At 45.3% G+C, this 15,414-nt stretch overlaps 1 protein-coding gene across 1 annotated transcript in view; it reads left to right on the forward strand.

Moving 5' to 3' along the window:
* Positions 1-15,414, forward strand: part of LOC137375015 (rho guanine nucleotide exchange factor 9-like) — an 82,731-nt gene that overhangs the window by 9,325 nt on the left and 57,992 nt on the right. The window contains exon 3 of the mRNA XM_068041640.1: positions 2,928-3,107. Within this exon, the coding sequence (XP_067897741.1) occupies positions 2,928-3,107 (180 nt within the window). The remainder of the gene's footprint in view (positions 1-2,927; positions 3,108-15,414) is intronic.

The following is a 15,414-nucleotide window of genomic DNA, read 5'->3' on the forward strand; positions in this document are numbered from 1 at the left end:
ACTCTGTGGTAATCTCATAATTCTACAGCGGAGACTGGAAATATTGCCAATTCCTTTTCAAATCTCCTTTTATTTCCGTAGGAGCAGGTACTGGAAAATTTGAAGCCATAATGACTTACCCAGCTGTCCTGTGCAAAGTTGCAGAGAGGAGTTGTTTTCAATCTGAAACTTTCTCTGCTGAAACTCCATGGGGTCTAATTATTCTCTGACATTTTGCACATCTGCTGTCTGATATACAGCTATCAAAATCTTCTCAAATCCTAGCTATTCACTTCTAATAGCATGTTCCATGTGGTGCATAAAATGGCTGCTGTCAAAAACCTTTATTTTACACATCATGATGTCACAGGTCGTATATGTACAGCAAGCCAAAGTGTACAAAGATATTTATCCAAACACTTCTGACACCAATTTGCCCATAATGACGAGGTCCCATTGCCCCATTGAATTAATCCGCAGCAGGCAGCATCACAATACAGATTCCAGCCAAATTGTTGAGTGTGTCTTGTCCTCTAAGAGGAGCAATCAGAAATCTGGTCCAACCCACTTGTTTTGCAAATAAACACGACCCTTTCTGAAATAAAAGCAGAAAATGCTGGAAATACTCAGCAGGGGGTTCATTACAGCGGTGGCGAGTTAGGCGTTGGATAGCCATTGCTGCTGGGGGAGGTAGGGGGGTCCCTCCAACTGTGGAGAGTTAACGGGCTGAAATTTGTCAGCCCAGAAGAAGTCCCGCTGCTGGAGCCGTAAGTGGGAGCCGGCCTGCGCTAGAGGACAAGCGGACCTTGGGGTGACATTTTTCTGGTGGCAGCTGATTAAGAGGCTGCTGCCGGGGCTGCCATCCAATTGAGGATGGCGGCTTGCACCAACCCTCACCCCCCCCACCCTCTCCTCCCCACCCCCCAAGAGGGCCGGAAGCTCAGCTGCCTCGGTAGCACCACTGCTAGCAGTGGCCACTGCTGAGGCTGCAGCTCGAGGGAGAGGGCACCTCAATACTTGAAGACTTATAAATGTTTGTGAGGAACCCAGCGCCAGGCAGACAGGCAGGTCCTGGCAATTGGCGGGGGTTGTAGGGGGCGGGCAGCAGGGGGAGGAGGTTCATTGCAGTGGCGGTGAGTTAGGCATTGAATGTCATTGCTGCTGGGGTGTCCCTCCATGAGCCATGGAGCACCCATCAAGGATACCACCCCCCCCCACCCCACCCTGGAACCTGCTGGGAGACGGCCAGGTTTCATCTGGCGGTCTCTCAACATGGCGATGGGCCCTCCCGATGTGGGTAAAATGCCTGTGGGAGTGGGATGTGGTCCTGAATTAGACCCATAAGTGGCTCAATTGGCTACTTGCCAGGCAGCCATGCCACTAAGATTTCAGCCACTGGCAATATGATATGGCGGCGCAAAGACGTTGGGCTCCCCTCCCGATGCCTTGCTTCGCCATATTGCCAGCCCTCCCACCTCCCAGCCTGTTTCCAAAGGGCTGGGACAATTCAACTCAACTTTTCAAGTTGATGACCTTTCACCAGAACTGATGACCCTTTCTTACTCATGCATTTCCTGTGCAATTCAATGCTGTCCTGTTACTCAGTCTGTCTTCTTCATTCTCCAATGTGCCCTAAAGCTAAATACTCACCTTTCAAAGGGGCAGCTGTAGATTACTGTACAAGTTTTTCCTTCTTCTTCTTTGGCCTCCTTATCTTGAGAGACAATGGGTAAGCGCCTGGAGGTGGTCAATGGTGTGTGGAGCAGCGCCTGGAGTGGCTATAAAGGCCAATTCTAGAGTGACAGGCTCTTCCACAGGTGCTGCAGAAAAATTTGTTTGTCGGGGCTGCTACACAGTTGGCTCTCCCCTTGCGCTTCTGTCTTTTTTCCTGCCAACTGCTAAGTCTCTTCGACTCGCCACACTTTAACCCCACCTTTATGGGTGCCCGCCAGCTCTGGCAAACGCTGGCAACTGACTCCCTCGACTTGTGATCAATGTCACAGGATTTCATGCCGCGTTTGCAGACGCCTTTAAAGCGGAGACATGGACGGCCGGTGGGTCTGATACCAGTGGCGAGCTCGCTGTACAATGTGTCTTTGGGGATCCTGCCATCTTCCATGCGGCTCACATGGCCAAGTTTTTCCTTAATGGCCCTTTAAAGGTCTTAATGAGTTAAATAGGCCAATTCCAGCTTTTTTCTTTCTTAATTAAAAAATCCTGTTATATAGGGGTTGGAACATTCAGTTGTGCCAAACATAGAAAATGAGGGTGAAATCGGTCACTATTAGTCGTACAAAACTGGCAGAAAGCGAATCGATGGCCCGAGTTACTCTTTCCAGATTCACTATTAGTCTGTTTTGCACTGCCAATTTTACGCCCCTCCCCCCCCCTGACCAATGTGCCTGTTGACACTTTCTTTGAACATTGCACTTCGGTACCACAAACATTTGTTTTCCAACAAGGATTCTCATCTCTGCAGTCCTTTTAATTTGTAATTTTAAATGTGAATTGAGGTCTTCCTGCAAAGTGCAGTGAAACCAACAGGACCAAAACAACTGGCTGGCTGAATGTGTAAAGCAGTTCTCAAACTATTAAGCTAAATCAATCAGATAATCAGTTTCATAGATAATTCAACAAAGCCAATTGACATTTGGTAGGGAGTGTTAATATTCTGACTTAGCACCACTGGCAGGGTGTCGCACCTGGCGGGATCACATGTTGGACATGCACTGCATATGATTTTTTCGACTGTTTCAATGAATATTTGGAAAGACACGCGGAGCTCATGCCCAACTTGCCCCTGGTGGAATGGGCGGCAGTTTAAAGACGGAACATTAATGTGATGGTACTTAATTTTAGCTGTACTGCGACAGTAAGTGCAGGAAATATTCCTGCTGCCCTGAACTTCAGTTGAAACATTGCTATCCATTTCCCCCTTTTCACTCCAGGGTTACTACAAACAGTGTCAGAAAACAAAGGACTTATTCCCTCATGCCCGACTGAAAACCCTCTTTTCAAACATCGGGGACATTTACAAAATGCATAAGAGATTGCTTCAGAGTCTGGAGAAGAAGTACAAGGCAAAGCAACCACACTTGAGTGAGTTTGGCTCCTGTTTCCTTGATCAAGTGAGTGGTGGTGAGCTATACCAATTTTTTTTGACAAGTGTAAAATGCTCATAAATGAGAGGGACTCCAAGGGTGGCTACTGGAACTTTCAAATGAGTTGAAATTTAACTCATTTAACTCATTTAACCTTAACTCATTGTGGAAACATAAAAGTACAAAACAAGACAAACTTATTTGGGCAAAGACAAAATACTGCAGATGCTGGAAATCTGAAATATAAACAGTAAGTGCTGGAAATACTCAGCAGGTCAGACAGCAGCTCTGCAGAGAAACAACAGGTCAGTCTTTCGTCAGAACTGGCAAAAGTTAAGATGTAACAGATTTTAAACAAGTACAGGTGCAGGAAAATGGGGGAGGGGAGGAAAGAACAAAAGGGAAGGTCTGGGAGGAAGGCAGGAGTGATTTAAATAATAAAAAGGAACAATGGTGACAAGCAAAAGACCAGAAGGTTCCAGACTCAATATCGAACTCAACAATTTCCGGTCATAACCATTTCTCCTACTTTTATTGGCCAGCAATTGCTGGTAATGATAGTCCTCTAACTATTTATAGCTCCTCTCGACCCATTATTTGTTTCTTTACTTCTTCCATTATCACCCCCTTTTGCCTTACTCCATCATCCCTTTTGTTTTTTAATCACAGACGTTCCCTTTTGTTCATTCCTCCCCTTCCCCCTTTCTCTGCCTCTGCTGCTGCTTAGAACCTGATACATCTCAAACGTTAGCCCGTTCTGATGAAAGGTCATCGGTCTGAAATGTTAACTCTGTATCTCATCACCATAGATGCTGCCTGACCTGCTAAGTATTCCCAAAATTATTTGGGCATCAGGCCCATTGCTCCCACAGACCACATAAAATTTATTACAAATTCTTACTAACCCATTCAGTCTTCTGAGCAAGGCAAAATGTACGTGAAGCTCAAAGCCGTGTACAGTCTTTCCCTCGCTCCTGAACACGATCAAGTATAACTGCAGGATGTCAATCCCTACATGTCATGAAAAAGGTCCTCTCTTCTTCCTCCTCCTCTTCCATTGGTTTGTAATGCACGTATTAGGGATGTACCATCTTGATGTATAAATGCAAGTTGCTGTTGTTCCATGATATCAGATTATTAAAATGCACGTGCAATTGATAAACCCATCAGAATGCATCACATTAATACTGAGTGAGAAGTACATGTTATGCAGGTATTAAACTAGTATAAAGCATTCATATTTCATTAATCCAGCTACAGAATGTGAAATATTGGGAACTGAAGTACAGGTGGCCCTAGCAGTACAGCACTTCACTGAGGAAATATGCACCATTCTTTTGGATGGCATGAGGCAGTGTTGAAAGAATAAATCTCCAATAGCCAAATGATATTTCAAGCAGAGCAAATTGGTCTTGATGGGGTCATACACTGCATGATGTGTCAGGAACTGCTCAAAAGGATCTGACTTTGAGAGAAACAACAGCATCAGAACAGGCAGATAGGGATATGAGAATAATGAAGGCAATTATGAGTTACCTGCATATAACATGGATGTACATGATAACAAGCTACTGTCAATGATATATTGCTAAATAGCTTGAAAAGAGAATAGTAACCTGAATTAATCAAGTAACCTGTTCGAAATTAGCACAAAGGTAGCAATGAACATTCAAGTGAAGTAGCAGAAGAGGCCATAATTGGAGATAATTTGCGGATGACAAAGATAATTTCCTCACTGTGCATATGCAGAAAGAGTGAGATTACAAATTCAGTCAGGAATATCTTAGATGCATTGCTGGAAAGGTAAAGCAAATTGTTTTATACCATCCACAATGTGACAGAGACAACATTGCGGATTTACATATTCAGTGCAAAATGCACTGTTTGCATGCATGCTGTTCTGCTATTAGTAGAAAAAGGTGGGCATTCAACAGACACAGGAACCTACAGACTGGTGATGGTATTTCACAGATTCAAGCCTTCAATCAAGCCAAGGAGGTATTAATAAATCATAGATGGGAGCGTGTTACAAGGCATGTGTAATGGTGAAAATGGTGGCTCTGACTAAAATTCTGATTTGTACCATTTTGTTTACAGTTTATGATTAAGAAAGATTACATTCACCAAGCATGCGCAGTGATTGAGCACGACGACTGAAAATCACATGCACACTGCTGCAGAAGTATGAATAACACAGCCTTTATGCTCAATATGCCATCTCTCTTCACAAAGCAGCCAGTAAACAGTGCAAAGGGAGCTGGTCCTTCAAATATAGACCTAGCAGTACAGCATCCCACACCATCAACAGTAGCACACAAACACGCATCAAAGGATCTCAAGAGTGATTTTAAGGAGGGTCATAGAGTCACATATAGCATAGAAGGAGGCCATTCGGCCCATCAAGACCATGCCGGCTCTCTGTGAAGCAAGCCAGTCAGTCCCACTCTCTCTGCTCGATCCCCGTAGCTCTACAAGTTTATTTCCTTCAAGTGCCTATCCAATTTCCTCTTTAAATCATTGATTGTCTCCACTTCCACCATGCTCGGGGGCAACGAGTTCCAGGTCATTACCACTCACTGTGTAAAAAAGTTCTTCCTCACATTCCCCCTGCATCTCTTGCCCAAAACCTTCAATCTGTGTCCCCAGTGCTTGTACCATCAATTAATAGGAACAGCTTTTCCTTGTCTAACTTAATCTTATAAACCTGTAGCAAATCTCCCCTCCAATCTCCTTTGCTCTAAGGAGAACAGCCCCAGCTTTTCCAAACTAACCTTGTAACTAAAATCCTCCATCCCCGGAACCATTCTGGTAAAATTTCCTCTGCATCCTTTTAAGGAGCCTCACATCGTTCCTAAAGTGTGGTGACCAGAACAGGGCGCAATACTCTATTTGGGGCCCAACCAGAGCTTTATAAAGGTTCATCATAACTTCCCTGCTTCTGTACTCTATGCCTATATTAATGATACCCAAGATCCCATATGTTTTGCTAACCACTCTCTCAATATGTCCTCCCACCTTCAAAGATCTATGCACATCCATCCCCATGTCCCTCTGTCCCTGCACACGCTTTAGAACTGTGCCATTAAGTCTACATTGCCTCACCCTCTACCTTCTGCTAAAATGCATCAGCTTACACTTGTTTATATTAAATTCCATCTGTCATTGTCTGACCATTCTGCTAGCCTATGTCCTGTAGCAAGCAGTTTGTTGCATCCTCACTGTTTGCCACACCTGCAGGTTTGGTATCATTGGCAAATTTTGAAATTCTACTCTGTATTCTAAGATCCTCGTAATTTATATATAGCAAAAAAAGCAGTGGTCTTAGCACTGACCCTTGGGGAACACCACAGTCTACCATCCTCCAGTCTGAAAAACAATCATTTACCACAACTCGTTGGGCTGAATTTTATTAGCAGCCGCACTTCGCGGTGGGGCGCTTTGAACTCAGCAGCGTGCTCACACGGAGCGGCGGCCGCCGAGAAACCCGCAATATTACGCGTGGGGGCTCATTAGCATCACTGCAACACGCTCCCCCCCCCCCGCCTCATATTACGTGGGTAGAGGTGGGACATCCGACGCAGTGAGGGACCTTTTGATAGCTGTGCAACAGGTGCTGGGGCCTTATTTAAAGCACCCCAGCATCTGCTTCCTGACAACTGTCAAAAAAATACTTACCTCACTGTTGAAGAGTGGGGCTGCTGTTACTCTGGCAGCAAAGCAGAAAGTGCTGGAGAAGCAGGTCAGGCAGCTGGGACTGGCACAGGATGAAGGCATTCTGCCAGCTGCCTGGAAAGCAGGCACAGATTTGCATGAATCGTTTCTGGTGAAAACATACAAGCTGCACGTTGATTGAGTGGAAGCCCTTGCGGTTTACGTATTCAGCTGGTCACCCGGCGGGAGCCTTGATGGTCGCATAGGTGCAATATATGATCCCTTGCACCTGTGGGAATCCCGTGAAGGAGCAGAAACCAGTGGCCTGGCTTTCAGAGTCAGCCGTGAAGCGGATATAGTCACCAGCCCTCTGGAACAGGGCATTGGTGACCTTCCTGATGCAGTGGTGCTCTGCTGACTGTGTGGCCCCTCAAATGTCTCCGGTGGGCTCCTGAAATGATGCAGTGGTGTAAAGCCGCTGTCACTTTGAGGGCCACAGGAATAGGATGTCCCCCAAAGCCCCTGGGCTGCAGGTCATCATTGAACCTGCAATGGTGTGTGTCACTGCCTCTCTCGACATCAGCAGTTGCCTCTGACACTGGCTCTCTGACATCTGCAGATATGTCATGTGGGATCTGTAGAGGCATGGAGTTCTGGAGTAGAGAGCTCTCCTTGGGTGCTGCTGCTCTTGACCAGGGGCCTCTATGTGTGCTGCAACTGTCACTTGGTTTTGACTGCAGCGCATATGGATCCTCTCAAGAAGTGCATCAATGAACATAGGGTGAACGATCCCCATCTTCAAGTTGCAATTCAACTCGGTTCCTTCAATTCTTCGAAGGTTCCTGACAGGGCAAAGATTGATGTTGAGTGGTACATCAGGTGCTTCCATGCAGCAGCTATGTGGCATGGCAAGGCATTGCCCGCCTTAGCTCCCACTAAGAGTGGCACCGCATGATCACATAAAGATTGTACAAGCTGCATCGATTGGCCCACCAGGCATATAAGCTTCACACGCCTACAGTCTCTGGCACTCTCCCTACATACAAGGTGACTCGAGTGCCATTGCTGCTTCACTGACAGAGGCAATCAATGGCACAGAGCTGCCAACCTTCACGGAGGGTGGAATTGCAGTGGCTCCCTACACGTCTGCAGACGAGACCCCTGTAATCACCCCTCCCTCCTCCCTTCCAGTATGCAGAGTGAGACTCCTGAATATGTGGACTTATCTTCTCTGGCGAAAATTTCTGCTTCTGATGACCCGTTGGCTTTTTTGTTCGTGAAAGGGACAGCACATGACGGCCACCCGTTCAGCGTAAAATGTGGAAGTGTGGAGCAAGAGGCGGTGGGCTGCATAATCAGGAGAGGTAAGTTCCATTTTGGATATGGTAATTGGGGTAACGCCACCGAGTGGCGGGGAGAACCACACCAACGCACACACATGAGAAAAGACAGAGATTAAAATATACCATGCATTTAGGTCTTTTTGAAAAAAGTGTTCCATTTGAAACCTTGTTTGTTTTCCCGGGAGGAAAATTTAAATGATGCAGCCTTGTTCTTCCTTTTTCTCCTGGTTCCCAGGAATCAAACTTTAGAGAGTTTCAGGTGGACCGATGCTTTGCTGCAGGCTTCTTTGGTTAAATCTCGGTTATAGTCCAATGATGAAGATCCTGTTTCAATCTCTCAAATGGAGAGTTTTCGAAGGTCACCTTTTCATCTCTGCCTCTAGGTAGTTTTTTAAAAGATAGTATTCGACAGGATCCTCTTCGTGGCTAGAACAGATCTCTCTCAGCCTCCTGACTGCTGGCTTTCTGACTCCTGCTCTGCTTCCTGCCCAGAAAAGTTTTTTTTTAGAAATAAACCTTATCAGGTTTGGTTTCTGTCAGGTGATCAAAGTTTCTCTCCCCTGGTGTTTTCATAACGTGTCTCTGAATGTATCGCCGTTGTTAGACAATGGTGTTAGAATATTGCTGATCTTGATAGAGTGTTGTTTGGCCACACCTATTATCCTGAGTTTGAGTCTGGAAATTCTGAGGGCTGAATGTTATGGGCGGGGTCAGAAGCGGGGAGGTCCATAAATTCACGAAAGTTGGTGGGGGGCAGAGGGCCCATCTCTGCCCCATCACCAAGCAATTTTGCTGGGGGCGGGATAGGCCGACGACGGCCTTCCCACCCAGAGGCCAATTGAGGCCCTTAAGTGGCCTATTAGTGGCCATCTACGAACCTCTTCCCTCCGATGCTGGGATCTCATCTGCGTTTGGGTGGGGGGCTGCCTCTGCCACATGGGGATCTGTGGCTCATGGAGGACCCCCACTGGCAAAACATACAGCTCCATGGACCCCTCCCTCCCACTGTACTTCACAGCCACCCTTCCACCCCTCCTAGATGGGGCCTTCTGGATTGGCCCTGGTGACCCCAGGCTGAACCCTGCCTTTTCAGCCCAGTGCTGGGAGCCCTGCCTCCTCCACAAAATCCAGCCCTCTATGTATGTAAAGGTCATTGTTACTCCAACTGATTGAAAAAGGTAGCCATTAACATTGAATGGTCCATTAGTATTTATAATGTTTTCTTCAAGGCTGGTCCAGACATGATGATGGGTTCAATCTCCAGCAGTCACTATGTATATTTGCAGTACAGGAGTGGTCACCTGACCTATTACTTCGTTTTGACTTGTAGAAAAAGTGTGTCTATTTTGGGAGGTTAATTCCTCAGTTCATATTTATCGTTCATGATTGCATGAGCATGATACCTCCCCACAAAAAGGGAAAAAATGAATTCCTTGGTATTTCATTTTCTGTTGTTGTTTGTTGTTTTTAGAATTAATGAAAAGTAAAAACACATGATAACACACATCTACACATATTCATCACATGCATTCCTTAGATTTACTGTCACGAGCCTTTCACAGTTTACTGGTGGCACATTGTTTAAATTCTGGACAGTGCATCTGCAATGGCATTGTTTTTCCTAGCTATCTGTGTGATTTTCAAGTTAAACGACTCTAAGAGTAAACTCAAACAAAAACAAGAAATGCTGGATTCACTCAGCAGGTCTGGCAGCATCTGTGGAAAGAGAAGCAGAGTTAACGTTTCGGGTCAGTGACCCTTCCGAAGAAGGGTCACTGACCCGAAACGTTAACTCTGCTTCTCTTTCCACAGATGCTGCCAGACCTGCTGAGTGAATCCAGCATTTCTTGTTTTTGTTTCAGATTTCCAGCATCTGCAGTATTTTGCTTTTATCTAAGAGTAAACTCCATCTGACAGCCTGGCATTGTTAACTTTGAAGATTTCCAAGACGGTTAACGGGTTGTGGTCAGTTTATATCAGAATTTCCCTGTGTCCGTGTTTAACATAGACTTCCAAATGTTGAAGGCCGAACAGAAGTTTCAATGCTTCCTTTTCAATGGTGGAATATTTATGTTGATGTTTATTTAATTTCCTTGAAAAATAGCCAACTGACCTCTCGATGCCTGAGTCATCTTCTTGGCATCAGGCCGCTCCTGCTCCTACGTCGCTTGTGTCAATACCCACATTAAAGGATCTGTTAAAATTTGGGGCTGCCAATATAGGTTCATTTGTTAGAATTGCCCTTAACTTTTCAAAAGCCATCTGGCACTGTTCTGACAGCACTATCTTAGCACTTTTCTTTAATAAGTCAGTTAAGGGTTCAGCTAGGGTGCTGAAGTTGGGAAGAAACCGCACATTCCCAGGAATCACATTATTTCTCTCTTGGCCTTGAGAATGGGGAAATCTACCAGGGCTTGTACTTTTGCTGCCCTTGGCAACACTCGACCTTGGCCTACAATATCTCCTAAATAGGTCATTTTGGCTTTGGCGAACTTGCTTTTAGCTAATTTGGCCACTAGGTTAGCATTTTGTCGACCCTTAAATAGTGCTTTTGATGATCCCGAATGCAAAAAAAAGCTGAGATTTCTTTGGCTCGGATAGTAATGGGGACTTTTCAGTATTCTTTTAATGAATCAATTTTACTGATGGAGGCGGAGTTGCCTCTTGGTCGATACAGCCTTCAATTTGAGGAATGATTATGAGTCCGTTCATCTTACTGCATTAACTTTGCTGAATTTTATGTTGCCGCCGCTGTAATCGGCGGTGGCCGTAAAAATGCGGCAGCTCATTTACATGGCCAGGCAGACCACCCCGCCCTCCCGATGATGTGGAGGGGGCGGGTGATCCATCCCCAGCAACGGTGTCAGGTGCCACTGCGCAGGCGCTGACGCCATTTTTAAAGGGCTTCGAGCTCTACAGTAGAATTTAAATTTTAAAGGGACATTTGTTGGAAAAAATAAAATTTACTGATCTAGACCTTGTTCCACCCTACCCCAACAACCATGCACTTAATTCCTTGCCCTCTGCCCCCCCAAAATACTTACCTTGTGTACCTGACCCCCCCCAAAGTTGATAAACTTTTATCTTCAACCCCTTCCCACCATCCCCTCCACCAATCATATTAGTTTGACCCCACTCCCCCCCACTCCCGCACTGAAATACTTACCTGCTCCCTCCTCCCCACCAGTGTCCCGCATCAGATCTCTGAAATGGAGATCCGAAGGTGCAGGAGTGCCAGCCACCGGTGCCAATATTGGATGGGGATGGACGGCGGGAGCGGGTAGGACATTTATTCAGCCATTAACATTTATTTAAATATTCAGATTTACCTTCCGCTGCTGAGCGGCAGAGGGCCGCCATGAAGCATCGCCACCACCGGCAATATGGGGCCGGGCCTTCCCGTCGTTGAGGCCCCTGGCAGGCCTCTGCTGGAGGCTTTTTCTGCCCCCCACCCCCCGCCACAACCCCTGATGTCAGGGGTCTGTAAAATTCACCCCAGAGTCTTTTTGAGCTGCCAGATTTGGGGACTAGTATAATAGATGAGCTCCAGCTGCTCTGACTGTACTGAGAAGCTTTTTATGTTGCCTGATGCAACATAAATGAAATGCATGGAGTTCATTGATTGAAGATCTCAAACAGGTTTATTAACAACTAACAAGTATATACAGTGCAGAGCTATCTATTTACTGGACTTGCCTCTTGGTGTTACAGTAACAGGGTGAGTTTGGCTGGCAGTCACATGACTGTGTCAAGGTACTTGGTTCGTTAGCATACTAAGATCTTCAAGGGACATCACACAACATCCCCCTTCTTTCCAAAGATCAGTCTTGTATGCTAAAAGGAAAAATGTATGAAATTAGATAACATCAAAATTAATTACATAGTTATAGAGAAGATGAGCTTTGCATGTACAGAGGCTCAAAAGTCCATATATCATCTCGGTGGTTTGACAACTTGTGCTTGGGAATTTGTGTCTCATCTGTTGCTGTTCTTTCCGAAGTTTTCCCCTCTCTGCATTCAATTTCTGTTGCTCTGCCTTTAACCTGCTAACATACTCTGTTGCTTTTCTCAAGATGACCACTTTTGATGCCTTGTCATTCTTGGAAAGCTCCGGCATCTCATCTCGAAGAGCCAACAGACAATGCTTCAACTCATTCCTTCTCTGCCTCTTCAGGACATTGTGTGTCCTTCGCCTCTCCTCATCCTCTGCATCTGAAGGCTTGGGTCTCAAGGTCAAGGACTTGATGGGGGAAGAGTAATTGGCCTCATGGAGATACCTGTCCGTTCTGGCTCGTTGTGATGCTGGTGGTTCTCTAGAGAGCAGAAGTGAGGACGCGGTATAATTGTGCTGTTGCTGGGTTTCCAGGCTGCACCATTTGATGCTGGCCAGAGTCTGTGAGCGGGTTCCAGTCCTTGGAGATTTTGCCTTGACAATGCTCTCGTGGATAGTTATGATGTTAAGGTCCTTAAACACTGGTCGTCCTGCCACTGCTGGTCTGCTCATGTCTCTAGGTAGAACGTTTGTGGTTTCCATAGCTTGCCATAGCTGCATTGCATTGTTAATGTGCCACTGCACGGGATGGGTTACCCATTGTATGCAGATAATTTGGTAGTTGTCGGTTGTGTCATTGATCTCCAATGACTCCGGTACATATCTTTGAGGATTCGGACTGGTAGGATATTTGCACTAGCGCTGGTGTCAATCTTGACCTTGAGTGTATGTTTCCCAGCTTTCTTTGGGCATATGATGTTAATAGTGGCTAAAGCTTCCAGTTGCTTGACTTCGTCAATGTGATGTGTCAGGTTCACAATGTGGGATGCCGGTTCATCTTCTGACTGAGAATTACTTCTCTCTGGGTCTTGCCTTAGGTCTGCTTTACTGTGGACCTCATGTATCGGCTTGCATTTACGTAGGTCTCTGGCGTTTTCTTTGCGGCTGCTGCCCTAATGCCGCGCCTGTTGCTGGTTTGTTTGCTTCCTACCATGGCTTCTGGCTGCGTCTTTAGAGCCAAATTTCCTTGCATAGGCAGGTCCAGTGTCCTTTTGCACCGCACACCTTGCACAGGTCATGAAATGCAGGACAATTTTGCCGTGAGTGGGACAGACAGCACCTACCACCCATCTTGTTTGCTCTTTTCGACCTGGTTGTGGTGCCGATACAACTGGCTGCACCTAGTGTTTGCAGGTGTTGTTTCTAGCTACAATGACTTTGTATTTCCTGACATCCTCCAGCAGTGATCATTGTTGTCACCTTTATTTTTCCCCAAGAGGTCTTTCTGAAATGTTTCAATGGATACAATCACCAGCTCCAATATTCGGTCTGACAGCTCAGCTTCTGAAAAATTACCCTCGTTGCCCTTAGTTCGGCATCTACTGATGAACTGGTCTATTGATTCCTGTGGCTGTTGTCTGTCGGACATCAATTCCAGGCAGTGAATTCGGAAATTCCCTCTCGATTGGGGCTGATCTTCCAGCACTTTTCACATCTTTGCAGGATCTTTCTGGTCTTGTTCAGATGATGCAGACATATTGATTCTGTGCAATCCCTCATTTTCAATTGCTATCATCATTTTCTGGTTCTACAATTACTTGGTCTGTAAAGTATAACTGCATTCTTTGTTGCAACCGTTTGAACTCGGATAGGATACCCAAGGCTTTCCAGTTCATGCTGGGAAAATTGGTATCCATGTTCCCTCTGTTCTTTTGCTCTAAACCTTACTTTAGGACCTGATTCTGTGACGCTGTACTGCTTTTCCTTTTTAAAAAATCCTCTGCTCTGTAGACTGGCTGCTTTGATTGACAGCAGCAGGTGTTTAGCAGCGCTTGTCTGTTTATCTAGCGTTCAGCCTCTAGTCTGTCTGTTTATACAGCTGTGCAATAGGTATTTCAAGTGTTTTTTTTGCTAGAGTCTGTTTATACAAATCAATAGGCAATTCTTCATGCTTGAGTTGTTTTCTGAGTTTTTTTAAACTCTGGATGAGTGAATGAAAGCTCTTCACGCTGGAGTGATTTAATGGATTTCTTTCTATAGCTCTAGCTGCAAGCTGCATGAATGGAGGCTTCCCGCCTTTTCACTGTCGGGCGCCTCCTGTAATGGTGACGACCTAATCAGCCAGGGGGAGCCTTTGAAAGAATCAAACTGCATAAGATAGGGATTGGGTTCTCCCTTTTTTTTTTCTCTTACTGAGCCTTTAAAAAATCAACTTTGCAAGCACCTCAAAGCTTTTTTTGTTCAGTGGGGATTCTGACTCACCTGATCGCAGTGACCGATTTGCAGCCCGTCACTCAGCACTCTGCCCTCTACGGCTTGAAATAAGTGTTTTCTTCACTGTTTGAGCCAGTATTTCTTTGAAACTTTCTCTCTTTTAGCTGGAGGAAGGTAGATTTTTAAAGCTGTTTTCCTGTGGTCCTCAATCTTGGATCCTGTGTTCTCACCACAGCTGCCACCATGTAATGAGAAGCTTTATATGTTGTCTAATACAACAAAAGTGAGATGCACTTAGTTCAGTTGATTGAAAATCTCAAACAGGTATATTAACAGCTAAGTATATACAGTGCAGAGCTATCTATTTACAGGATTTGCCTCTTGGTGTTACAGTAGCAAAAAGGAAGGCTGGCAATCACATGACTGTGTCCTGGTACTTGGCTCATTAGCATGCTCACAGCTTAAAGGGACATCACTTTTAAAGGCAATCACAAAACACTGACTAGGTTCAATTAGATCATTGTCTAGCATATACTGTATTTCTTTGTGGACTTGAGCCAATTTATCGGGCTTAATCTCTATGGGTCTTGTTTTATAGGTGGGGTCTTTTCTACATCTACATCATGATTTGTTAAAGAGATATGACCAGGTTTGTCCCTCCAAACTTCCTCAAACTCTTTTAGCAGTGTCAGTAGGTCCTTTCTTTACTTGTCAGTCAAATAGTTAAACACAGTCTCTAGTCTTCCTAATGTTTCTGTGTTGTCCAATTTCATAGTAGAGGGTTCAATTTGGGAATTTTCTGTGTTCTCTTCTTCCCCTAGTTCTTCTTCACTATTGTTTCCTTCCTCCACTGTTCTCACTGCCTGCCATACATTCACTGCTTTGGCCTGTTCCCAATTGTAGTAATTCTTCAACATATTTATGTGGCACAGCCTTTGCTTCTTTCTCCAGTCTGGGATGTTAATCAGGTAATTTGCTTCACTGATCTTTTTCCCAACAATGTACAGGCCACTAAATCTTGCATTCAGGGGGTCGCTGTGTAATGGCAACAGTACCAGTACCTGTTCCCCTGGTTTAAATGCTCGGGCTTCAGGATTTGTGTTTGTCTGCATTTTGTTACGACAGGTGAGAAAGG

This window comes from Heterodontus francisci, chromosome 11 (assembly GCF_036365525.1).
Source record: "Heterodontus francisci isolate sHetFra1 chromosome 11, sHetFra1.hap1, whole genome shotgun sequence".
Lineage (NCBI taxonomy): Eukaryota > Metazoa > Chordata > Chondrichthyes > Heterodontiformes > Heterodontidae > Heterodontus > Heterodontus francisci.